Source organism: Choloepus didactylus, chromosome 20 (assembly GCF_015220235.1).
Source record: "Choloepus didactylus isolate mChoDid1 chromosome 20, mChoDid1.pri, whole genome shotgun sequence".
NCBI classification, from domain to species: domain Eukaryota; kingdom Metazoa; phylum Chordata; class Mammalia; order Pilosa; family Megalonychidae; genus Choloepus; species Choloepus didactylus.
The window spans coordinates 48,335,972-48,362,217 of NC_051326.1; the positions used below are offsets into that span (position 1 = coordinate 48,335,972).

The 26,246-nt window shown below is 36.7% G+C and overlaps 1 protein-coding gene across 4 annotated transcripts in view; it reads left to right on the forward strand.

Annotated features, from left to right (window-relative positions):
• The window catches only part of SNTG2 (syntrophin gamma 2), a 509,625-nt gene that overhangs the window by 220,420 nt on the left and 262,959 nt on the right, over nt 1–26,246 (forward strand). For all 4 annotated transcript variants that reach the window (XM_037813401.1, XM_037813404.1, XM_037813402.1 and 1 more), the window contains exons 5-6: nt 16,209–16,252; nt 16,354–16,395. In XM_037813401.1, coding sequence (XP_037669329.1) covers nt 16,209–16,252; nt 16,354–16,395 — 86 coding nt within the window. The remainder of the gene's footprint in view (nt 1–16,208; nt 16,253–16,353; nt 16,396–26,246) is intronic.

Consider the following 26,246-nt stretch of genomic DNA (forward strand, 5'->3'; position numbering starts at 1 on the left):
TAATACATAATATTGTCTTTCAATTTTACATTACAATATAATGGCAGGATTATCACAGATATAAACTAGAATCTCTTTTCAACTAAAATGCACAAACCTAGCTGAATCTGACCAAATGGTTTATCATATTTAGAAACACCAATTAATTTTTTAATTAAAATCAGACTTTCACTATTTCATTTTATCACCCATTTTACCATTTTTAGATTTGATTTTTAGTCCCAAGAAAGTCCTTCAAATGAAAAATATTTCAAAGCTTTAATTGAAAATTATTTTTAATTACCTTTTATTCTACAACTGGGAATGAATCTCCTTCCTGGTCCTTTCTACTTAGCCAAAATTGACTAAAAACACTGGCTTTAAGTCAAAAGTGTAAAAGGGTTGATACATTTTTCTTCTTATATTGCTTTTAAACTTTAGCTGTTGATAATGTTATGAACTGCATGTAACTGCATGCATGGCATGTAACTATTTGAATTTTTTTTTTCTTATTTCTAGCTAATTTATAATTATTAGCTTTCTTGCTAATTTACGGCTTGGCAAGACTATGCACACATAAACACACACACGCATACGCATTTTTTTAAAAAAAATAAATTTCAGCTACTTAGCACCGTCTACTTCTGTGGTCTCTGGTCTTTATTTCTTAAGTGACAGATCTGTAAAACAAGATTATTTAAAGTTCTATGAAGTTCTTGATAATATTGAAATAAATTTTCTCAAGTCCATTTCAAGTCAGTTTATTAAAGAACACTGATCATTTTAAATATGATAAACTTAAGATTTCCATTAAGCCCAAATATCAATGGCTAGTAAATCAGCCACAAAGAGAGAAAGAATAAACAAAAATAAAGAAACCAATAAACAAAGGAAACCCTTTTTCACACCAGTATTTTTACTATCTGAAAAAAAGATGAGAAAATGTCTATTTCCTTTCATCTGTTCTTAAGTACTTCTTCACCCAAACAGTACTTAATAAGCTTCAGAATTGAGATTAGTTAAGTGTTTCTCACAGAAAGAGAAGAAGAGAGAAATTGGAGGAGAATAAAATGAAGAATAAGTCGCCAAGCATTTTCTCATCACGTTAAAATTAAACAATGTTTTCTGCTATTCAGACCCCTGAGATCTAGTCAACTGAGAGTTTGCACATTTTCTTTAAGGATTTTAATTTGATCTTATAATTTTCCTCAGTAACTTAAGAAATTTTATGCAAGCGCTTTGCTATTTACCTAGATTGCCACTGGCATTTTAATTTCATTACTTGAGAATTTATAACATTATATTTGTGTGCACACCAAAATTATGCAGCAGTTCCTTGGGAGATCTCTGTTCCTCTCATTTCCTCAGTTCTCACAGGAATTTCACACCAAGCACAACCTTCAGAATAAAAAGCTTTCCAAACTGGAGGCACAATTTGAGTAGCCCTCTCTGGGGACTTCCCAATTTTCCCAGCCAAAGTCCCTGGGTAGCATTATAACTGAATTCAAAACAGAAAATGCATTTACTGAGCACATTCAAGACTCATGGCCTATGCAAGTATTTTAATAAAACTGTATTTTAATGGTGCAAACTTCCCTCGAATCAAAAGTTAATCCATTTGGGCAGTGGGGATGCATTGTGTGCAGACCTCACATCTGACTTCATTTTTGTTTAATTAAACTCGGAGCCATACAGAGAAAAAGTCCACTTCTAGAAAGCCGAGCACTTTTCCTAAGTCAGTCCAGCTTACTCCGTGGTTCACTTTAATGGAGTCCACACTAACTTTGCTCATTATTTCCCAATAATTTGTTTTTCTCTGTTCTTTGGTGATGTTTTCTGACCTTCTTGGATCAAACACATTATTTTAGCCCCAGACTGAAGAAACAGGTCACTCCAGTCTGACAAAGCTCTTCTAGGTAAAATGCTATTTAATTCAGATTATGGAATTCAGTTTGGGGGCAGTCAGTTTTCCTGCTGTTCTGTAGGATTTCAGTCATACACATGAGTTGTTGACACAACAAAGCATTGCATTCTATTTTATTTTAGGTTTAGAAAACTGTCAGTCATAGTTTCACTTAAGTTCAGTTTCACTGAGTGATTGATAGAATAAGTGATTCAACTATCCCTTTTATTAGCCATCTTTCATGACTTTCCACAACTATCTAAATTTTGTTTTACAAAAATTGGTGCATCTAAAGGGATGGATTTTTATTTCATAAAGGTCGGTAGAGACTGTGAGGTAAAACACTGTGACAATAACAAAAACCTTATCAATATTGTATTACTTAAAAAATCTGAAGCTTAATCTCTGATATACCATGTAAGCAAATAAATGGCAGTGCTTCTTATTTGAAAGTATTATTATGATTGTTATTATTAATTAGGCCACTCTGATATTTTCAGCTAATTACTGGATAGTCAAAAGCTAGGATGGAGTTACAGAGATCCATGAGTAGCTCCAAAAGAATGTCTCAGAATCCAACAAGAGCCTCCAGTTTAGATCTCAGCCCTTAAAAATGGGAAAAATACTGAAATACATCTTTTGAAATAATATTTTTGTCAAATAATTATGGCACCTTTCTAATCTACAAATGCATTTCATCTGGGTGACAAATTCATTTTCTTTTATGCTTGAAAAATAAATTGTTAAAAAGTGTTACATGTCACAGTGAAGATGACAGAGTAAGGAGCTCCAGGATTCAGTCCTTCTACCAGAACAACTATTAAAGAGGCAGGAACTGTCTGAAACAGCTATTTTTAAACTCTGGAGGTTAAGTAAACACTGTACAGCACTGAGGGAGGAGCAGGAGGCTGGTAAGCTACGTAAAGTCCAGTAAATTGCTTTCTTGGCCCACTGCTCCTGACTAGCTCACTGGGACAGAAAGGGATAAAAATCCTCTTCCCCAAGAACAAGCTTGGGCACGGCCAATCATTGATCAAGCTTTTGATTAGCAACTTTGAATCACTGGAGGCCTGGCTCTGAAGGTGCCCATTGTTCCAAACCATGCTGGGCAAAGGCTGTGGCAGAGGAAATTTAAAGACACTACACTTCCTTAAGGCTGTGAGGGACTGCATTTGCTGGGCAGCTCAAGAAAGTTCAGCTTTGGGAGTCCATAGAAGAAGCTCTTGGTGACCTTCCTGATCCCCTCCGCAGGACACTTAGGAGCTGGTCTGCACAGCCTTCATCGATTCCCCGGCCCTGTTTTGGTTGGGAAAGACTGACTTGGAAAACTACTCTCCAGCAAGTCCCCCACTCCCAGAATTTGCCCTAAAGGTGAAAGCGCATTGACACAATAAAAGGAGTTTAAGAAACCAGAGAGTCAGATAATCCGCAACAAAGCCTTGCCTGCTTGAACCACCTGGGAGAGGGAGGTCTGTGTCCTGGAAACTAAAAGGGGCATTCAAACTCCTGTGACTAGGGGAACTCTAAAACAACTAGCAAGCACAAATCACAGAACTGAGAAAGACAGGGGGGACCCAGCACACTGCATTCACCTGAGGCAGACATTCCTGATAAGAGGGCAAAGCACAAGAAAATATCTATCTTATCACCAGCTGGTTACAACACCAAGAAACAGACAACTCAGGGAATAAATGTAAATTTTTAGAAGTACAGGTGCAACAAAAGAATGTAATACAAACAAAGAAACAGGAAATGATGGCTCATCCAAAAGAAGGGATAAAAATCCAGAAAACACCAGTGAAGAAGACCAGAATGTGGATATACTAAAGACTTTAAAGAAGGAAAATAGAGAGAATGAGAAAATAGAGAGAGGATATAAGGAAAGCAATGAATGAGCAATATAGAATTTTAATGAAGACAAGTTTTCAAAAGGAACCAAACAGAACTACTGGAGTTGAAGACCGCAATAGCTGAAATAAAAAAATGCCCAGGAGGGTTTCAATAGCAGATTGGAGCTGGTTTAACAAAGAAACAGTGAACTGAAAGACAAGAAATTGAAATGAGTCAGGCTGAGGAGCACAAAGAAAAAAAATTATAAAAAGCACAAACTGCCTAAAACACCTCTGGGACACCATCAAGGATGCTAATATATACCTTATGGGAGTCCCAGAAGGAGAAGAAAGAGAGAAGGGTGCAGAAGAAATATACCAAGAAATAATGAGAGAAAACTTCCATAACTTGGCAGTATGTGTGCATATGCACATCCAAGAAGCCCAGAGAACAGGGTAAACCTGAAGAAAAATACATCTTGTTATATATTGGTCACACTTTCAGATGCAGAGGACAGGGAGAGAGTTCTGAAAACTACAAGAGAAAAGCAACGTATGTAGAAGAGAGTCACAACTAGATTGAGTTCTGATTTCTCAGCAGAAACCATGGATCCAAGAAAACATTGAGTTGAAATACTTTAAGTGTTGGAAAAAAAACAATAGCCAACCAAGAATTTTATATTTGGTGAGACTTTCTACCAAAAAGAGGGAAAGATGTAGACATTCACAGATAAACAGAACTGAGAGATTTTATCACTACTAGACCTGCCGTACAAGCAAGCCTAAATGAAGTTCTTCGTATTGAAAGGAAAGACACTAGAGAGTGATTCAAAGCAACATAAAGAAATAAAGACCTCTGGTAAAAGTAACATTTGATAATTATAAATGCTAGAATCATTGCATTGCATTGTATTGTATTGTTTGTTATGTAACTCTGCTTCTTACTTCCTACAAGTGCAAAAATAGAAATGCATAAAATGTAATGACAAATCTGTGGTTTAAGACAAAGTGTACAGAGATATAAGTTTTAACAAGTTAAAAATATGGGAGAACAGAGAGGCATAGGAAAATTTATGTGTATGCTATTTGTATTAGGGTTCTCTGGGGAAACAGAATCGACAGAAGACAACTTTGATATTGTATTTTTCTATAAATTGTCTCATGTCCCGGCCCGCAGGACGATCAACGGAGGCTCTGATACCTGTGAGGGAGGAATGGTATGGGACAAGAGACACGAAGAATGACAGCAAGACAAGTATCCTGATCAAGCTGCAAAGCTTTATTGAAAAGGCAGGGTATATATGCCCTGGAGGGAGAGGGGGTGGCTAATAGGGACAGGTGGCGGTCTGGGATTGGTGGCAGCTGTTGCTGGGGTGGATGGTAGATGGGCGGCTACTTGTTTAGGTGCGAACTCTTGGCGCGAACTACTACTTCTGTAAAGAAGGCTGACGCTATTCAAGGTTATTCTTAGCTCTAGCGGCCATGTTGTGCTTCCGGCATCGCTGAAGGTGCAAGCGTCCCCAACAGTCTCATACCACTGTGGGAATGCACCAACTCAATTTCCATAGGGCAGACAGCAAGCTGGGAATTCCAATGGAAGTTTTCCATGAATTCTCCAAGAGAAGCTGGCTGGCTGAAGTACAGGTGCAAAATTCTCTCTTCTGACTTCTGAAATCATCATTTCTCCTTTTAAAGCCTTCAACTGATTGGACAAGACTTCTCTCATTGTTGAAGGTAGGCTCCTCAGTTGATTGTAGATGTGATCAGCTATAGAGGCAATCAATTTACTGAGTGACTTAAATCCACTAAATGTCCTCATAGTAACAATCAGGCCTCTGCTTGCTTGACGAAACAACTGCATATCATAAACTGACCAAGTTGACACAAGAATTTAATCATCACACTATTGAATTCAAGTTGGTATCAAACCAAATATGAGTGTTATATATTTAGGATGTTAAATTTTAATGCCATGGTAACCACAAAGAAAATATATGAAAAATATATCCAGATAGAAAAGAGAAGGCACTCAGTATAGTACAATATAAAAAAACCAAATAAATATAAAAGTAGGCATTTAGGGAAGAATTAAGAGACAAAAAAAGAATTACACACCATGATCAAGAGGAATTTATCCCAGGTATGCAAGGATGATTCCACATAAGAAAATTATTTAATGTAATATGATACATTAACAGAATGAAGGGGGGGTGTGTGTGATCATGTCAGTTGATGCAGAAAAGGTATTTAAGAAAATCCAGCACTACTTCTTGATTAAAACATTTAGAACACTAGGAATAGAAGGAAATTTCCTCAACATGATAAAAAGAAACTATGAAAAACCCACGGCTAACATCCTACTCAATGGTGAAAGACTGAATGAAAGCTTTCCTTCCAAGATGAGGAACAAGGCAAGAATGCCCACTGTCACCACTGTTAATCAGCACTGTACTGGAAGCAGAGCAGTTGGACAAGAAAAAGAAATAAAAGGCCTCCAGTTTGGAAAGGAACAAATAAAATTTTCCCTATTTACAGATCACCTGGTCCTATATACAGATAATCCTGAAAACTCCACAACAAAGCTCTTAGAGCTAATAAATGAATTCAGCAATGTGACAGGATACAAGGTCATCTCCAAAAAGTCAGTAATGTCTGTATACACAAGCAATGAACAATCAAAAGAAGAAATCAAGAAAAAGAATCTAAAAGAATCAAATACTTGGAATAAATGTAACCAAGGATGTAAAGGATTTGTACATGGAGAAAAATGCAAAAACATTTCTAAAAGAATTCAAAGAAGACCTAAATAAATGGAAGGACATTCCATGTTCATGGATTGGAGGGCTAAATTTTGTCAAGGTGTCAATCCTACCCAAAGCAATTTATAGATTCAACTCAATTCCAATCAAAATTCCGACACCTTATCTCCTTTGCAGAAATGGAAAGGACAATCAGCAAATTTATTTGGAAGGGTAAGGGGCCTAGAAAAGTGAAAGTCATCTTGAAAAAGAAGAACCAAGTTGGAGGAATCACACTTCCTGATCTTAAAACTTATTATTACAAACCCAAAGTAATCCATACAGCATGGTAATGGCACAAGGACAGACGTACAAACCAATGGAATCAAAATGAGAGCTCAGAAATCAACCCTCACATTTTTGGCCAACTGATTTTTTTTCTTTAAGCAGATAGAAAGTTTATTGTCCTTTAAGGGACTTTGCAAATGCCTTTTATTTTCTGATTAAGATTTTATTCTTTATTCTAGGTTCCATGTCAAATAAAGCCAAATTAGGTTGTTTTTATGATCTGTAACTTTTCTAAGAATAACTAAAACCATGACTAACAACATCTAACGTAACACAGATCAGTTTTAGGATATAACAGAGACAGTGAGAAAATTAAGTTTTTAGGAATTGTGTTCAATCTTTAAATATATGACAAATTTTAGTTTAACAGAAGGATAGAAAATTACGGTAATACTTCTTAAACATCTTATATGTAATATATTAACTGTTTTAGCACTTCACTTTTACAAGGTGAAAGAACCAATCCTTAGGAACAGTTTTCCTTTAAGAGTGAGAAGAGTTGTTTTCTGAAATAAAGGATGATAAGGTTAACATAAACATTAATGAAGACATTATTCTGACATGATATAAATTTTTATGTTTTAGACAGAGTACTCAGATGGTTAAGAAAAACTTTTTTATAACTTTTTGTTAAGAGCATATTAACAAGTATTTTAAGAAGATTTACTTTTTCAAACTTTCCACAACTTTTTATATCCATCTAGGACTTGTAGTTAGCAATGACAACAAACAAAATTCACTTTCACATTAGGAATGTGTTAGGCTACAAAATTAACACCTTGCAAGATTTGTGCTGAGGCAGTTGGAGGTCAGTAAGGTTTGCTGCTAAGGCATTCTTAAAAATATGGGGATTATTTTGAAAACCTTGGAGCAGCATTGTCTAAGCGAGCTGGGCAAGAAACATATTGTTAAGACCCTGCCACTTGAAAGCAACAAGGTATTGAGGGTGAGGGTGAAGAGGGATACAAAAACAAAAAAAAAAGAAAAAGAAAAAAAATGCATCCTTAAGATCTAGGACTGAGAACCCGGATGCAGACAGGGGCTATTCAGTGGGCCCCTTCATCCCAAGCAGATGAGTCTCTTTGCTCAATGATTTCCTTTTGGATGCTGAGGGGCCTGGATCCAGTAGGGGGCTTGGGGCAAACAAAGAGTTAAACACTGGCCGGGTCTTCTAGCCTTAAGAGGGGCCCCAGGCAGTGAAGATCCTTCCCTAGAATGGGGGTGGGGCATTCAAGGACAATGAGAAATTGAAGGGATAGTAGAATGTCCTCAAGCCTACAAAGGAGAGGGGTAGTGAAGGTCTTAGTTTTGGCTTTAACATCAACTCCCATAACTAGGCAAGTCCAAGTGGAGGTAAGCCGGAGTGGTTCTAGTGTTAACAAAGAAATTAATACACTTACCTGCCATGTCAAGGGTCACCCGAGTCTCCTTTTAGGTTGATGGTCAGATGTAGAAGTCAGCAGAGCCATTAGTGGCCTTGGGCATCTCAGGCTTCTTCACTTGCCAGGAGCAGGGCTCTGGGGGACATCCCGCTGCCCCTCCCCTTCAGGAGAAGATGCAGTCTCTGGAGCCCATGCTCATGTTGTTGGACCCTGTGGGTCCCGAGGTTGAGGGTCGTCTCAAGGTTTCTGGCACTCTGTCTGCCAGAGGCCCTCTGACCCACAGTTGAAGCAGGACCCTTGAGGCTTGGAGCCACAGTTCGGGTGCCCTGGAGGGGGCAGGGCGCCTTTAACAGTTGCTGCAATAAGCTGAGCCTGTTCTCTGGTCTTCTGCTTACCTCTCATTGCCTTCTTTTTCTCCTTGGTCATGTCCTGATTGTTAAAGACAGAAAAGGCAGTTTCTAATAGGTCATTAGTGGCAGTCTGTGAGTCCATGGAGAACTTTTGCAGCTCTCTCTGCATGTCAGGGGCAGACTGGCTGATTAAATCTTCCTGGGAATTCAGGCATGCATTAGTATACTTCTTTAGGACTTCCACCAACTTCACCTGGAACTGGGAGGGTTTTCCTCTTTCTCCTGAGTGATCTCCCTTAGCTTATTATAATTAACTGACTTGGTGGTACATTTTTTGTGCCTTTTCACAAACAAGTTTTAAAAGGGTATCATCAAGAAGATTTTTTCCTCTAATGGAAATTGAGACATGGGCATAACCCAAGCAACAGTCCTTCCCAGGTCCTTGTTTTGATAGACAGCCATAAACATCTGAGCATAGGGAATTTCTGACCACTTTCCCTGTCTTTTACAGACTGGAGGATGGTATTGCAATTGAGAATCCCATTGGAGGGCTATGCTTCCCCCTCTTTTAGCTTTTATTGACTGTTGGCATTTCCCGTTTTCTCTGGAAATGGAAATAGAGCAGCTTACAGACACAGGTCAGGGACTTTAATCCCAGCCTTGCCCAGAAGAATTCCAGGACAGTGCTCTCAAGGAGTTTGGGACTCATACTTTACTGAGAGATGCGTGGACCTGTGCTTCCAGGGATACCTTTGTCCTCCTGTTTCCTGACGGCTAAAAAGTGAGCATGCTGCAGAAGAAGAAAGCTTTAAATTCTGCTGCAGTAGGTTTCAATAGAGACTAAATGATCAAGGCCTGGAGGAGAGACACTCCTGCTGGAAAACACTCAAGTCCCACGAGCATAGACCAGAGGTGACTCCCTAGCATATTAAAGACAATACCTTGTTTGCTATGAAAATCCTTAGCCCCAAATCCTGTGTTACAAAAGATGGGATGTCTCAGAAGGCATTGAAAGCCAGATAGAGGAAAAAGGAGATTCTCATGGAGGCAGTGGAGAGGACATCTCTCAAAGAGGTGAAAAGACAAACAGATTCAACAGGAGAAAGGGTCTGCGTGGCAAGGAAATCTTCTTAGGAGGTGAGGAACAAGAGGTCGTCCCCAGAGGAGGGGAAAGGAGAGAGTGTGGAGGAGTCTCAGAGAACCAAGGAGAGAGAGAGATAAAGGAAAATGGGGGACTTGATTTGGATCTCATTGAACTCCTGCTTGACACAGGGAGAAGCCCCCAATCAGGTCCCAAGGACTGTATCACCCACTGCCCTGAGCCTTCTGGGATCTGCGCAGCATGGAGATGGGCACCTGCCACTCTCAGGAGGGATCCAGAGGCTCGGAGTTGACCAAGTTTACATCATGGGGGATCTGGATCAGAGCCCCTAGATTCCTATAGATGCAAAGTTGCATGAGGACATAGGAGAAAATAGCAATGAGCCAAGTGAGAAGAAAAAGCGAAAGCACGTGGTCAAGCCTCCCAGTCAACAGCCATGACTTACTAGTCTGGGCGACTGGAGAGAAGTGTCTCCTCACTGGCTTGCCGAAAGAAGTAGCAGATTTTGGGTCCACATTCTTGGACATGCGGCAAGAAAAAATTCAAGGGCACAGCATGGCATAGAGTAAGCAGACAGAAAGTTTATTGGCTATGCATGTGAAAAGACATGGGCATTCTCATAAGAAAAGAGGGGTGAAAGGCAAGAGGCTGGCCAACTGATTTTTTTTTTAATTCAATTTTATTGAAATATATTCACATACCATACAATCATCCATGGTATACAATCAACTGTTCACAGTACAATTGTATAATTAGCATTCATCACATCACAATCTATTTGTGAACATTTTCCTTACATCAGAAAGAATCAGAATAAGAGTAAAAAATAAAAGTAGAAAAAGAACACCCAAACCATCCCCCCCCATCCCACCCTATTTGTCATTTAGTTTTTGTCCCCACTTTTCTACCCATCCATCCACACACTAGACAGGGAGTGTGATCCACAAGGCCTTCACAATCACACTGTCACCCCTTGTAATCTACATTATCATACAATCATCTTCAGAAGTCCAGACTACTGGGTTGGAGTTTGATAGTTTCAGGTATTTCCTTCTAGCTATTCCAATACATTAAAACCTAAGAGGTGTCATCTATATACTGCATAAGAATGTCCACCAGAGTGACCTCTCAACTCCACTTGAAATCTCTCAGCCACTGAAAGTATTTCGTCTCATTTTGCATCCCCCTTTTGGTCAAGAAGATATTCTCAATCTCACGATGCTGCTTCCAGATTCATCCCCGGAAATCATATCCTGCGTTGCCAGAGAGATTTACACACCTGGGAGTTGGATTCCATGTAGGGGAGAGGGCAGTGAGTTCACCTGTCGAGGTGGCTCAGTTAGAGAGAGTGGCCAACTGATTTTTGACAAGGGTGCAAAGACCACTCAGTTAGGTAAAAATAGGCTCCAGCAAATGTTATTGGGAAAACTGGGTCTCTATTTGCAAAAAAAAAGAAAAAAAAAGAGGACCTCTTTCTCACACCTCATATAAAAATGGACGAAAATGAACCAAAGGCCAAAATGTATGAGCCAGAATTACCAACCTCCTAGAAAAAAATGTAGCCAAGCTTCTTCAGAACCTTGTGTTAGGCAATAGTTTCTTAGACTTGATGCCCAAAGCACAAGCAGTAAAAGAAACAATAGATAAAAGAGATCTCTTCAAAATTAAGAATTTTTTGTGCCTAAAAGACTATCATAAAAGTAAAATGATAATCTACTCAATGGGAGAAAATATTTGGAAACCACATTTTGATAATGCTTAATATGCAGAACATATAAAAAAACCCTTCAACTTAACAACAAAAAGACAAACCACCTAATTAAAAAATGGGCAAAAGACTTGAATAGGCATCTCCCCAAGAAGATATACAAATGGCCAGAAAGCACATGAAAAGATGATGAACATCATTTACCATCAGGAAAATGCAAATCAAAACCATGAGATACCATTTCACACTGTTAGATTGCTTTTTTTAAAAATGGAGAATTACAAGTTTTGGAGAGGATATGGCAATGTAGGAACAGTAATTGCTGGTGGAAATGTAAAACGATGCTGCCACTCTGGGAGACAGTTTGGCAGTTCCTCAGAAAGAAATATAGAATTACCGTATGTTCTAGTTTGCTAATGCTACAGAATGCAAAACACCAGAGATGGATTGGCTTTTATAAAATGGGGTTTATTTGGCTAAACAGTTACAGTCTTAAGGCCATAAAGTGTCCAACGTAACTTATCAGTAATCCGGTACCTTCACTGGAGGATGGCCAATGGCGTCCAGAAAATCTCTGTTAGCTGGGAAGGCATGTGGCTGGCGTCTGCTCCAAAGTTCTGGTTTCAAAATGGCTTTCTCCCAGGATGTTCCTCTCTAGCAAGCTTGCTCCTCTTCAAAACGTCACTCATAGCTGCAATCAGTTCAGTCTTTTTGAGTCAGCACGTTTATATGGCTCCACTGATCAAGGCCCACCCTGAATGGGTGGGGCCATGCCTCCATGGAAATATCCCATCAGTTATCATCTACAGTTGGGTGGGGCGCATCTCCATGCAAACAACCTAATCCAAACGTTCCAACTTAATCCCCACTATTATGTCTGCCCCACAAGATTGTATCAAAGAATATGGCTTTTTCTGGGGGACATAATACTTTCAAACTGGCACACCATATGAACCAGCAATTCCACTACTAGGTATATACCTGAAAGAATCAGAAACAGGGACTCAGATAGATATTTGCATACTGATGTTAATTGTGGCATTATTCACAATTGCCAAAAGTTGAAGCAACTCCAGTGTCTATCAACTGATGAATGGATAAATAAAATGTAATAGATAGATAGATAGATAGATAGGTAGACAGACAGATAGACAGATAGAATATTATTAAGCTGTAGAAAGGAATGAAGTCCTGATACGTGCAACAGCATGGAGAACCTTGAAGACATCATGTTGAGTGAAGTAAGGCAGAAGAAAAGGACAAATCTTGTGTGATCTCACTGATGATAAATAATTAATAGAAGCAAACTCTCAGAGTAAGAATCTAGACTATAGTTCACCAGAGGATGGGGTGAGGATAGGGAATGTGAAGTTAAGGCTTAAAATTTACAGGGTTCCTATCTGGAATGACATAAATGTTTTGGTAATGGATGGTGATGATGGTAGTACAACCTTGTGAACATAATTTACAGCATTGAAATGTATTTCTGAATGTGGTTGGAAGGGGAAAGGTTAGGCTGGATATATCATAACAAAATAAAAATTTAAAAAATAACCTTGAAACTGCACTACACAGTGAGTTTTGTTAAACCATGGACTATAGTTAAGGGTAAAATTATAAAAATATGCTTTTATCAATTGTAACAAATGTTCCACTCCAATGCAAGGTGGCTTATGGAAATCCTATATTTTATGCATGATTGTTTGGTAAACCCAAAACTTTTCTAATGTAGGAAATATACAAGGAGCTATGGGAGTGTACAGTAGGGAAGTATAATTTCAATTAAGAGTTAAAGAACAGCATCTATGAGAAAAGTTGTATTTGCAGATGGACCTGAAGAAATGATTAGGGGTTAGCCTGGCACAGATGTGACGAAAAGCATTCCAGACATAGCTAACAGCTTAGTCCAAGGTGCTTAAGTAGAAGGAGCATAGTGCTTTGAGGATCTTTACAAGATAAAGTAGCTTGGTGCACAATGAACAAACTGACAAACTAGAGCAAATCCTGTGGCCCTTGTAGATAACACTAAAATTTAAAATTTTATCTCAGATAGGAAGCCACCAGTGGGTTTTAAGTGAGGGAGTGTTATGATGTGGTTTGTATTTTAAGAAATCACACTGACCCCAACATGGAAAATATGGCCCAAAATGAAGAGTAAAAGTAGATAGCTCAGTTAGAAGGCTGATCCAATAGCCTGGACAATGGCTGACAGAAGTTTGTGCTAAAATCATGTCAGTGGCTATTTAGATGGATTAGAGATACATTTTGAATCCATAATCTATAGGACCCAATATTACAATATTACTGAACCTTTGGGGCATTGCTCCCCTTAGAGGTTTAGGCTTATCTCATTTTAGTTCATTTTTTTGTTTTGTTTTGTTTTGTTTTTTAATTCTTGTGCTTTTAGGTAAAGGAGATTTAAAAATACTGTTTAGGGACTATGGGGGCAAACATATTTCTATTTGTGTCACATAAATACGGGGATACTACAAATTAAATGCACAATTATGCTTAGGGAGAAAATCAGTTTTATTGAGAAAACCAAACTTTCTTAATATCATTTTAGGTATAATAGTTACATTTGTATCTTAAAACACCATGTAAATTACTGCATGTTATGTTCCCCTTTTGAGTTACTCTTAATTTTATTCTCCTTTACCATGCCTTTATTTACCCACAAGTATTTATTGAATACCTGCAGGGAACCAGGCACTATGCTGAGGCCTTGGACATGTAATAGTGCCCCAAACAGAGTCACAATGATTGATCCAGGAGCTTAGAGGCCATTGGAAGCAGCAGTCAAGGTCATCCAGAATTACACATGTTGATAAATGCTACAGTGTATATGATACAGCAGTACAGAAGCACTTTGCTATAGAATTTATCTCTGCCTTTGGGTATCAGGGAGTGCTCCGTGGAGATGTCATCTATGCCAAGAACTGATGAACTAGATAAACTCAGGTCAGGCAGGAGCAGGTAGAATATTCTAGGCAGGGAACCATCAGAGGTGTAGACCTTGAGACAAATCTTTAAACTAGATCAGATCACATATAAACTTGAAATAACTATATATAAGCACAAATATATGTTTCTATTTAATAGATTTGTATAATTTTTTTCAAATAAATGCCCCACTACTCAAACACTTAGAACTCCATATCTGAATATCCAGAACCAACCAAAGTCAGATATGAGATAGGTCGAATTCGTTACCATCTCAGCTAACAAACACATCGATATGGGTCATTTTTTGTGGCGTTGCTGGAGAAACTAGATAAAGGTTTCCTTCAACTAAAATGTACTGCCTGGCTAATATGTGCGGGTCTCTAAATGGGAGCTCAAATATTATGCAAAGGCTCTGATGGATCCAGTTTCCCACTAAAAGAAAATCCACAGTCCTCACCATGGTCTTAGAGGACTTTTAGGCCATGGCTTCAGGTTCCCCAATAACCTCTCTCTGCCTACCTCTTCTGCTCCATCCCATGCCTCTCTCAACTGTTTCAGACTTTCCAATTCATTGCATGTGTGGTTTCCTCCTTTTCTTCTTTATCTTGAATTCAAGGCACAGCTTAATGTCTTCTGTGTAACTTTTTACGGATCCCCCCCAACCAACCTTCACAGAATTGAGTATCCTGCATATGAGTTCTTCAGAACACTATTCTTTCCTCTCTTCTATTATTATTATAGCTATTTGCATGTGGATTTATCATAGATAATTTATATAGTATATAATCTATAATATCTCAGTTATGGTATATGTAATTTCACTTATCCATTTCAATCAGTGGACTTTGAGCCCTTTAAAAGTCAAGGTTGTAATGCTTCCTAAGACCAAGCACAGGGCATGATATTCCAGGCTTAATAAATGGGAATCAGAGTGGCCCCTTCCTCTTATATTCTAAGAGGATGGTGGAGGAAAACACAAATAAGAAGAGAGAGAGAGAATTCAAGATATATTTAAATTATTAAGAGAGACGAAGAGAAAAGGACACACTGAAAGGAGTCATGGAAGCTCTTCTGTTCAGTTTTAAGACTTATGTATGAGAATTTTACTAGAGTTTGCCCTAAAATCAGTAGCATAACATATAGTTACATAATGGCTATATTTTTTTCAACAAAATTTAACACTTCTTAATGACTAGAAATAATGTTGACTATTTACAGTAAATTTATATATAGTTTTTAAAAGGCATTCCATATTCAAAGAACAGGTTATTGATTGTTTACCAATATTAACCAGACTTATAAAACTAAGACAAATCTATATGAAGGCAAAAATGAATTAAATTGGTCTACACTTTGTAGAAATTTGTTCAGTCCTATTGCAAAGAATTCTCTCTGAATCTATGAAAATAAAAAAGGTTAAGTGGTAATAAAGCTACAGAAATTATATTCAAACTTTATAATACATAGTAGTTCATTTTTTTCTTTAATATTCTAGGCACAATTCTTTAATTAAAGCAATCTGTGTAAATTTGTTCAGGAGAGAAAGGGCAAAATGATAAGTGACTTTAGGAATTCTTATTTTATTGTATCAATTTAATGAAAAATGTGAATCATATTTTCCACCTAAGGTAATGAAATCCTTCACTAGCAGAAAGTGACATTTGTATTTCATATTAAACAAGTCTTCCGTGTCTGGAAAGTAACTCTCTTAGTGTGTTTAAAATTAGCAATCTATTTAGCTTTACGGGTTGGCTGCCTATTGCTTTGTGGTTGGCATTTTTACAAACACACAGACACACACATGCACACACACAAAAGCTATTTCACTTCATGCAAAATCTATGCATAAACAACTGCCTTAAGAACAAGGTATGATGTCATTTAAAATCTCTCTTAATACTTGCCACTTTTGCAACCCTGCAGCTGACCAAACAGGAATGTTGTTCATAGGAGATGCTGTTATACAGGTTAGTATTTTAAACTTTAGTACTTAAATTTTTTAATTTTTATTTTAAATATACATTACTTAATTGCTACCCTTAAAATTCTTAATTTGTTATCTATTCAGGTGAATGGCATTAACGTAGAAAATGCAACTCATGAAGAAGTGGTAAGTGTATTATATTTTAAATTGTTTTCTGTTTAAATATGAAAATTATTCTTTTATTTAAATTATTTTTCTGTCTAAATTTATATATCACTGCACGTATTCACAGATACAGAGTTTTAGAATTGGAAAGACAAGCATAAATGATGTAGTAACCATAAAAATAATCTTTATAAATGCTTGCTATATATCATGTACTGTGCTAGACACTACAAGTATTAGTGTCTATAGATCTTCACAAATACTATATAAGGTAGATTTCATTATGCCTATTTTAAAGATGAGAAAATTGAAATTCAGGGAGTGGGTTCACATAGATTACCTGGATAATTATTGACAGTGGTAAATATAGAATCTGCCAGAAGTTTTCCAGTCCCTAGACCCTCACTGCTATAATGGTGTTAATGTCTGTGTTATGCTTTGGCTTAAATTAGGATATTTTGTGTGAAAAATGGATATCTTGAAGGATGTCACATAATACATAGCTCTAATGATTACAAATGATTTGTAAAAATCTGAGAAAAAAATGCATTCCCTCCATCATTCCTTCCATGAAAATGTACTTTTGTCAAGAATCATCTGGTGTAGGTTCTAGAGATGCAAAGATGGATAAAATAAAACATTTGGTCTTTAATCAATTTTGACAGTTAGGTCAAGAGAAGCCCTACAGTATATTAATACAGTGTGGCTGAGGGCCAGGAAGTACGTGAACAAAGCAGAGTGGAAACACAGAAAAGGTGACTTTGCCTGTGGGATAGGGGGCAAAGTTGGAGGTGACATTTAAGCTGGATCTTGATGAATGAGATGAAGAAGGAGGGAAACGGAATGCCGGGAAGAGCAGTACAGTGTGCAGAGACCTCCATGTGGAGAGTGGCCGGGCATCCCAAGAAGTCAAGGATAGTCAGCAATGCAGTGGTGGAGAGGTGGGGCACCAAAGCACAGTCTCCACTAGAGTCCTTAACAGGGAGTTTTAGTCTGCATATGAAAGCAAAATTTAAGTATACTTTTAATATGTTAACATCCTGTATGAAGATTAATAGGTATGCATCCACTCAGTTACTTATTTGCCAGTGGTTATTGTTTTCAATGTGCCAATTTTTAGTTCCAATCAAAGCAAACAGCCAAAGGTTCCAAAAGGTCATCAGATCTGCATACCATGTTTTGAATTTCAATGAAACCATTACATACCATATGTAATAATTTGTACTAAAGGAAGAATTACTTCAAAGTGTGCTATTCATTTATTCATGCATTTGTTCATTCAAGTCATATTATTGAGCTTTCAGTATGTGCAAGGCATGGGGGAAAAGATTTGCAAATGAGACGTATCCCTTGGCTACAAGGAACCTGCAATCTCAAATTTCTGTTCACATAGAGAAAAGTGTTCTTATATCTGCTTTCTGATTCTTAGCAATATTTACATTAGTTTCAAATTTCTGCAAATTTTTCTTTCTTCAGGTGAGAAAACATAATAATTGAAAAAGAGATAAAGCATCCTTTATCTCTTGCATCCTAGCCAAGAGTAAGTAAAATTGTTCCTCCAAGGGACAAATTATTTGAGTAAATGAGGAGTAAACATGCAATTGGAGCTATTCCAGTATTTGACTGATAAAAATATACCTTTCTGAACCAAATTATCGAATTGTAGGTCCACATTCATTTGTGACTGCAAAAGAAATGATAGTAAAACTGTTGAAACATATAATCTCAATTTTTCGAATTCAAGTTCATAAAAATTGTTAAATTTGTAAAAACCTCACCAATCATTTCATTTAGCCCCTCATTTCTCAGAGAAAATTCTAATTTCAGTTAACTCTAAAAGAAAAATGCCTTTCAATGTATTTTTCTTAATTTATTGAGATTTGTTTTGTGAACAAAGATATGCTTTATCCTAGAGAATGATCCATTTGCACTCAAGAATGTATATTCTATTGCTATTGGGTGAATTGTTCTATATAGGCTTTGTAGGTGCAGCTGGTTTAGAGTATCTTGCAAGACTCCTATTTCCTTATTGATCTTCTGTCTAAATATTCTGTCCATTATTGAAACTGGTCTATTAAAATCTCATACTGGTTAATGTACAATGCATGGGGTTAGAATTTAACATCCCAAATATGTAACAATCATATTTGATTTGATGCCAACTTTACTTCAATAGCATACATATGCAGTCATCCTAAACCCCTCCATCCCCCACTTTTTTTTGTACTTGTTACAAATTATATATTTGTACATTGTATGTCTAATTTGGATTTGCATTTTAGCACCTTTAGGAAGTAAAAAGTGGAGTTGCATATCAAAAAATACAGTACAATAGTACTAGCATTTATACTTACCCATGTGGCTGCCTTTAGTGAGGTCTTCACTTCTTTGTGCTGCTTTGAACCACTGTCTAGTGTCCTTCCCCTTCAGTCTGAAGAATGCTCTTTAGCATTGCTTTTAGGGCAGGTCTAGTGGTAATACATTCTCTCAGCTTTTGTTTACCTGGGAATGTCTTCATCTTTCCCTCAATTTTGAAAGTAAATCTTACCAGATATTAAAATTCATGGTTTGTGATTGCTTTCTCTCAGCACTTTAAGTATTTCAATCTACTTGTGCCTTGCCTCCGTGGTTTCTAATGAGATATTGAAACTTAATCTGATTGGGACTCTCTTGTACATAATGTGTTGCCTTTCTCTCCCAGCTTTCCAAACTCTTTCCTTTGCATTCGACAGTTTGTTCAGTATGTGACAGATTGCTTTATTCCTCAAGTTTTTCCTGTCTGATGTTCTCTGGGGTTCTTCGATGTGTATATTCACGTCTTTTGCTAAGTTTTGGAAGTTCTCTTATTTCTTTTAATATACTTTCTTTCCTTGTTTCTCTTTTTCTTCCAGGGATTTCCACAAAGCATACATTAGTACTCTTGATGGAGTCCCATAGGTCACTTAGGCTATTTTTGCTATTTATAATTCTTTAATTCTTTTTTCTTTCTGCTCTTCAGCCTGACATTTAAATTGTCTTGTCTTACAGTTGGCTGATACTTTCTTCTGCCAGCTCCAAGCCTCTGTTGAAACCCTCCTTGGAATTTTTCACTGCAGTTAGTATGGTTTTCAACTACAGTAGTTCTGTTTGGCTCCTTTTTAAACTTTCTGTCTCTATATTGAGATTCTCATATTGTTCATTCATGATTTTCCTGATATCCTTTAGGGTTTTTTTTTTTCCTCTGTATTTTCCTTCATCTCTTTGAGCATATTAAAGATCATTTTTTTAAATTTTACAATAAATTAAAAAAAAATCATGGACTGGACAACACAAACAGTGAACCCTAAGGTAAACCGGGGCTATAGTTAATAGTACATTGATAAAATCTGCTTTCACCAATTTTAAGAGGTTTACTCAACGATGCAAGGTGCTAATAATGGGGTGATATGTGGAAACCCTGAATTTTGTGCATGATTTTTCTGTAAATCCACATCTTATCAAATTAAAAAAAAAAGCCACTTGTGGTCAATGTAAAAAGATTCCTTTTTAATGTAAAACTTAATTTCAAGACTCATGTCCACAAAATAAATTTGATTTACTCTGTTTACTTTCTTCCAATTTGGAAAAATCTTACTACTTCATAATAACAATATGTAGCTCATTTCTCCTTTTTAATAAATCTGTGTGTTTTTAATCCACATCATTATGGAATATTATGTCAGCTACAGCAGAGAGTAAGTAACATATCCATAAATTTACTGGGCCAATTCTGAGATATGTCACCATTCACAAGAAGAGAAATATGGATGATGATCACTCAATTGATGTAAAGCTATAGAAGTTTGTGAGATAATATGAGGAAGTGGCTGAAGGAGCTGATGGTTCCCAGTAGATAATCATTTTACTCAGTTTGTGAAGTATGCCTGCTGGAACCAATTTGAGCCTCTCACACTAAAGAGTGATACTTACCACTCTGCTCCCTGTTCTAAGAACTCAAAATCATCATCTAATTAGTTTGAGAGCAGGATCTGTATTCTGTTCTGTAATGACCTCAGGGTATCTCAGAATGAAAGTTCATGGAATTTTCCTTCATTTTTCTACAGTACGGCCAGAATTAAACACAGGCATCTCAAATGTTAAATTAAGGTATTGCAATAGAATATTACTTTTAGTCTAATATCTCTGTTTATGTCCTTAGGAACTATGAAAATCATTGATAAGAATAGCCCTGCATTTAAATGTACTAACTCATTTCATGGCTTATTAGCCTCCTTTTAAAATTCAAATTAGCCCTTTTTTCATGCACATTTTAGTCATTTTTAGCAACTTTTATTATCACCAGACCTTATGACAGTTCCTACCTTCAGGTCAAGTGATTTTGAATTTTAAAACATTTAGAAATAATGTTAATCAGTGCATTAAAAATTAGCATATATTCCCAGAGTGGAAAGGAATTTTAGGGATTATCTGTTCTGAGCAATAGCTCAATGCTGTAATCTCCATTTATAGAAACTATATCACAAAACAATCTATTCCATTTCACATTTGTGAAAAGAGTTTTCCTAAGAGTGAGCTGAAGCTTTGTCATGGCCCAAGGGGCTTTCGCAGCCGAAGGACTAAAGAAAGCACTGGACACGTTCTGAGATCCGAGCTTTTATTGAGGGTTTACCTACAGGATGGGAAGTCAACTGCTCTGAATGGCGGTGGGTTGAGAGCTCAACGTGAAGATACTCTGCAAAGGCAGGGGGTGCCAGGGAGTGGTTTCTAAGGATTAGGACAAAGACATTCCAGTGGTTTTGAGAGCATAAATGTGGGAGCCAGGGTCTTGTGATCATAGGAGGGGATCGATTGTAGTCAACAGGAAAGAGGGTTATAGGTTATCTTGTAGATAACAGTATCTTGAGTTTCAGGAAGGAGGTAAGCTATAGATTACATTCAATAAACATAAATAATAAAATAAAATAAAATAAATAAAATAATTTAAAAACATAAGCATTGCCATATTAAAAATTGTATACCAATGTTTTTTATTTGTTCTAGCAAAGAGAACACATCTGGGACAGCAGTTGTAATTGGAGTCCCATCTGTTTAAATAATGCACTGTCATTATTGATAATTCATTTGCTTTTTGCATGGAAATGTTGGCTATATAAAGAAGTTGAATTTGAATGTAGTAAAAATCACCTCCTCTCCATCTTTCAAGACTTGAATGGTGACACTGTTTCTACTGTGGAGTGAGTTGCTACAACAGTGGGTCACAGGAACACAGGTTCAGGGCACAACAGAAACTTCCAGAAAATGATCCCTTCATTGCAGAGAAAAAATGAGTCCAGAAAAGGGAAATCTCCTTGTCACTTTTACAGCACAATGAGTCCAAAAGAGCCAGGGAAGAAGTCCCATCACTGTCAGTCTCCTGGTGTGGCTGAAAACTGCTCTGGGTTGGGGTTGGTAGTTGGCAGCTCCACATGCCCCACCTCGTGCCGGAGAAGAGAAAAGAATCTATACTGTTTTCATCTGGTTTTATCAGCCTCAGGGGGAAGGGGCCCTGCCACTGAGAATTCCTCATCTGAAGCTGCTTGTTTCTGGTTTCTGGGTAAACTGGCCTGGCCTTTTCGTTAGACTTAACATCTCCCTGACATTGTGGAATGGCATGCAACAGAAAAGGATGTGGGGGGAGCAAAGCCTGGAGGATGGTTGCTTAGCGGGGTTCAAGTATTACCAAGTTGATAAAAGATAATCCAACACAAACATAAAAAAACAATTGTATAAGACATTGGAGAAAGATGAACATTGAGTCTGCCCTGAGAATATATGACCTACTTAAGATATTTAATTAAATAAACATTAAGTGTGTGAATGTGCTCACATGTGCATGTTCTACAAAGAACACAGTTATATTCCATGGTTTGTAATCTACTTACTGAGGTCATCTGATAACATAAAGAAGTAAAAACATATTAATCAAGTGGAAGGGACAAAGAGTGGTCAGTTTAGCCAGAATCTTGTGAGAGATCACATATAATATTCCTAGTCTTTCTGGACTAAGTTTCCTTTTTTGCTTCTTGTTAAAACATTACTGTGTTCTGAAGTATTTTTATTGTTACAAATACCTTCAATGTTTTATTAGCTTAGAAAGGACTTTTTAGTTGATCATTTGATGCATTTCATGGTATTTTATCATCCTCTGATGTAGGTTTTGATATAGCCTTTCTCAGCTTCCTTAGGAGAATCACTGAGAGAAAGGATTTATTTTTTTCTTTGTAATTGCCTTATTTCCTTGAATTCAATCCATTCAATAAACTTTTAATTCCCCCTAAGATGATTCTTTTACAAGAACCCTCCTACTAAGACTAATATTCCTGCAAAGTTAAAGCATCCTCAGCCTGACACAAGGTTACTTTTAAAACCGTGATTGAACAGAATTATTATAAGATTTCTAAATGGTGACATACAGTATTTTTTCCACTGTGTTGAGATTTCACGTATAAAGCTTAGGGTTCACCAAGAAGTTTATGAAGAATGCTATCAAAGATCACATACAGTAAAGAACAGCTCAGATGACCTAACCAAAAGAGTAGAAACCAACATAAAATACATAAATATCCATTGCAATCACATGGCATAAAATCGTGTATTGCTCAGATATACTAATATCATGTGAAAGTGATTATTATCTTCTAAAATATTATTCTAAAAAAGTCCCCAATAATACTTGCACGTTATACTTTAAGAATATGAACTTATCAGGGGCAACTGAAGATAATGCAGGCCTGATTGTGATCTTGAGGGAAGAAAGTCAATTAATTAGTTAAAAAAATCTTATATTTGAATTACATATTTAAAGGGAAAAAAACACTAGCCTTGTTAAAAAAGGGGGAGACATTAAAATGCATCAACTGATTATGGGCATTTTCTTTGACTTTTTCATCTATTTCTTTTTTAAATAAATGAAACAGTGTTATCTAGTAAAAAAAGAATTTTAGGAGCAAATACTATTTCCTTGTGACCTATATGATCATCGAATCAGAGCAGAGAGAAAATCTGTCATATCTTTCGGACTTGAAAGTGTTTAAAACAAGTGAGAGACGAAAAGGACCTTAGTGAGGAGCTAGTCAGTCCAACCCCTCATTTCACACGTGAGGATTTTGAGGCAAACACAGGTCGGACCACTTGTTCACATTTATACGGACAAAATGTCCGTCTGAAATAAAGCCCATGATGTTTTTCCCTATTAGCTTGCATTTTCCCACACATTTAAAATCCCAGAACCAGAAACAGCAGCTGGGATATTGTGCTACAGACAGTGTGTTTTTGGTATTAAGCCTGAGCACAATGCCAAACAAAAATTAGCTTAAAGAACATGTTTATAAGCTCTTCAAACTGATGGGGTATCCTCTTTTTTATAGTTCTAACTACTGATCTGTGAAAGGGGCTTGAGGATGCCTAACTTATAGCAAGACACATCCATAGTTTGGGCAAGGATTTCCCCAGCTGATGTTTTGAGCAAATCAAAGATGATGATGACAGGAAACATGAATATACTATGGGACTCTGTTCTTTTGAAGTAGTCCCATCATTCTTTGTAGGTGTTTCCACAAATAGCTGCACATGGTGAACTTTCAGAAATGAAGTAAAGGAAAAAGGAAGCAAAGGAGAGGTAAAGGGAGTAGGAGAAGGAAGGAGATGGGGAGTTGGGGAAAAGAGAAAAAGCCCAGCCTCTGAAGTGTGTTCTCCTTGATTTGTGGTCACTATATGGCAAGCATAAAATAGAAGTCTTGGAGGTCCTCATGGGTAATTAAGAATTCTGAACATTGATTTTTTTCCGTATAAATATCAAGTGTTATCAGAGTACAGATGAGTGTCTCCCAATATCTCAAAATTACTTTCCATAGGAATCTGTAAGGTATTTAAAAACCTTACGTAAGTTTGAGGAGCCACATAAATGACCAGTTCCATGGTTCATACTTCAGGAATCACTGGACCATTCAGTGATTAAATTGAAATAAACATGTTCTCCTTGTCATGTGTTGTGTAAATGTGAATACGTGTGTGTTTGGGAGAAGTGAGACTTAGGGGGAAAAGGGGTGTGGGTTTGGCAATGTAATTGTGAGAGGTAGGTCTGGGATTTGGCCCACAATTGAACTAATTCTGTTTAGTATTGCATAATTTAATAGAGATAAAAGTGGTGAAGGCAGGTTAACAGTTTTAGAAATAAGGACAATTACTTTAAATGAATCAACATGAATACAAAGAAAACTTATGAGAGTATCAGAAGATCTAAAATTCTTTTCAGAGCTTTGCCACTTGTTTTTGTCTATAGGCAAATTACAAAATTCTCAAGACTTCTATTTGGTAATATGTAAAGCAAAGTGGTTGGACTAGTCAATAGATCATTTCTGATGTCCTTGTACCCATAAAAATCTTGGTTTTGAGATTTTTAACACCAGGGGATTGGAAAAATCTGTTCATCAAGTCTTTTCTAGTTTTAGGTGGCAGAATTATTCATACCAATGATAAACTGATTGATAATATTCATTTTCCACTTCTTATATGACATTTATTTATTAATATTTTTATTCACTGATCTGAAAATGTTGTTTTGAAAAAGATTTCATTATTAAAAATTTTTTAATAAATAGCAAATCACAAAGTATTTGAATGTTCAGAAAACTATTTTGAGATGATATTTAAAAGGTAAAGGGATTTAAGGAAAGGAAACAATCAGAAGAGGTCAGTGTGACATTCATTTACATATTTCTAAACGCTTAACAAACGAACATGTCCAATTATCTCTGCTTGCCTCATAACTGATCTGCATGGAATGCTAATGAGCATCTTACTTTGTAAGGCAAGTGAACCTATTCATTTATCTTTTGGGAATCAAAAAGGCTGTGTCTGTCAGTTGCGAGTGAGTCGCATATTAAGAAAAGCAAATTGAGCAGTTTGCAACCCAAGTAGATGGCCTTTCTTACCACTGCTTCATTTGGCACAATTGGGCACACATCATGTAAAGCATTTCATTTATCTTCAGGAATGCACTTTAATTAAATGTGCAGCAGGTTTATCATTGAAGAACTTCCCTTTGCTGTTTGATGTGATAGAGAGTATACCTAATGATTGCATCTGTCAGAGGAGTACTGATTAGAGTTGAAAACGTCCCAACATGACTGAGAAAGAAATTTTTTTCTGCTGTCCCAGAGAGCAGAATGTACCTATAGTTTCTGATTACATAATTTAATTTATAAAAATAAAGGAATATCATTTGGGGTTTATTTAAATATACTGAAGGCAAGAAGCAATGCTTTTTAAATACTATCTGGTTGGTGGCAAAAAGTGATTAAATTATAAGGATGATAAAATAGAGAAGTTTAAATTTATATGCCTCAAAGAATTCAGCATTGTTTTTTTGATTTTTGTGGGGTTTTTTATTTGTTTGTTTGTTTTAATGTGAAATAGAAATAGTATCAGGGAAGAGCATACCTTTTATCACTAAAATCATGTGAAAGATGGTGCTCAGCCACGATGTTAAGAAGCATCTCAGGGTTGATTCTCTTCTCCACAGTCACATACAGGCCTTGAATCTTTTCCTTATTCCTGATGCAGCAACAATTGGATGGAGCCAGAACCTTTGGACTTAGAGTCTCATTCCAGTGCTGTCATTGATCATTTGTGTTTTGTATAAGTGACTTAAGCCTTCTCAGCTTGATTGATTTCATCTGTAAAATTAGGAAGGGGGTTAATTAAAACCTTTAAGTTAGAGTTATAAAATTATATAATATATAATATTATATAATATAAAATTATATAATATGTCTATGATGTACTGTATCCATGATTGAACATCATTTTGCAAGAAACCAGCCTTTAGCAGTACAACTAAAGTTTTCCCTCTA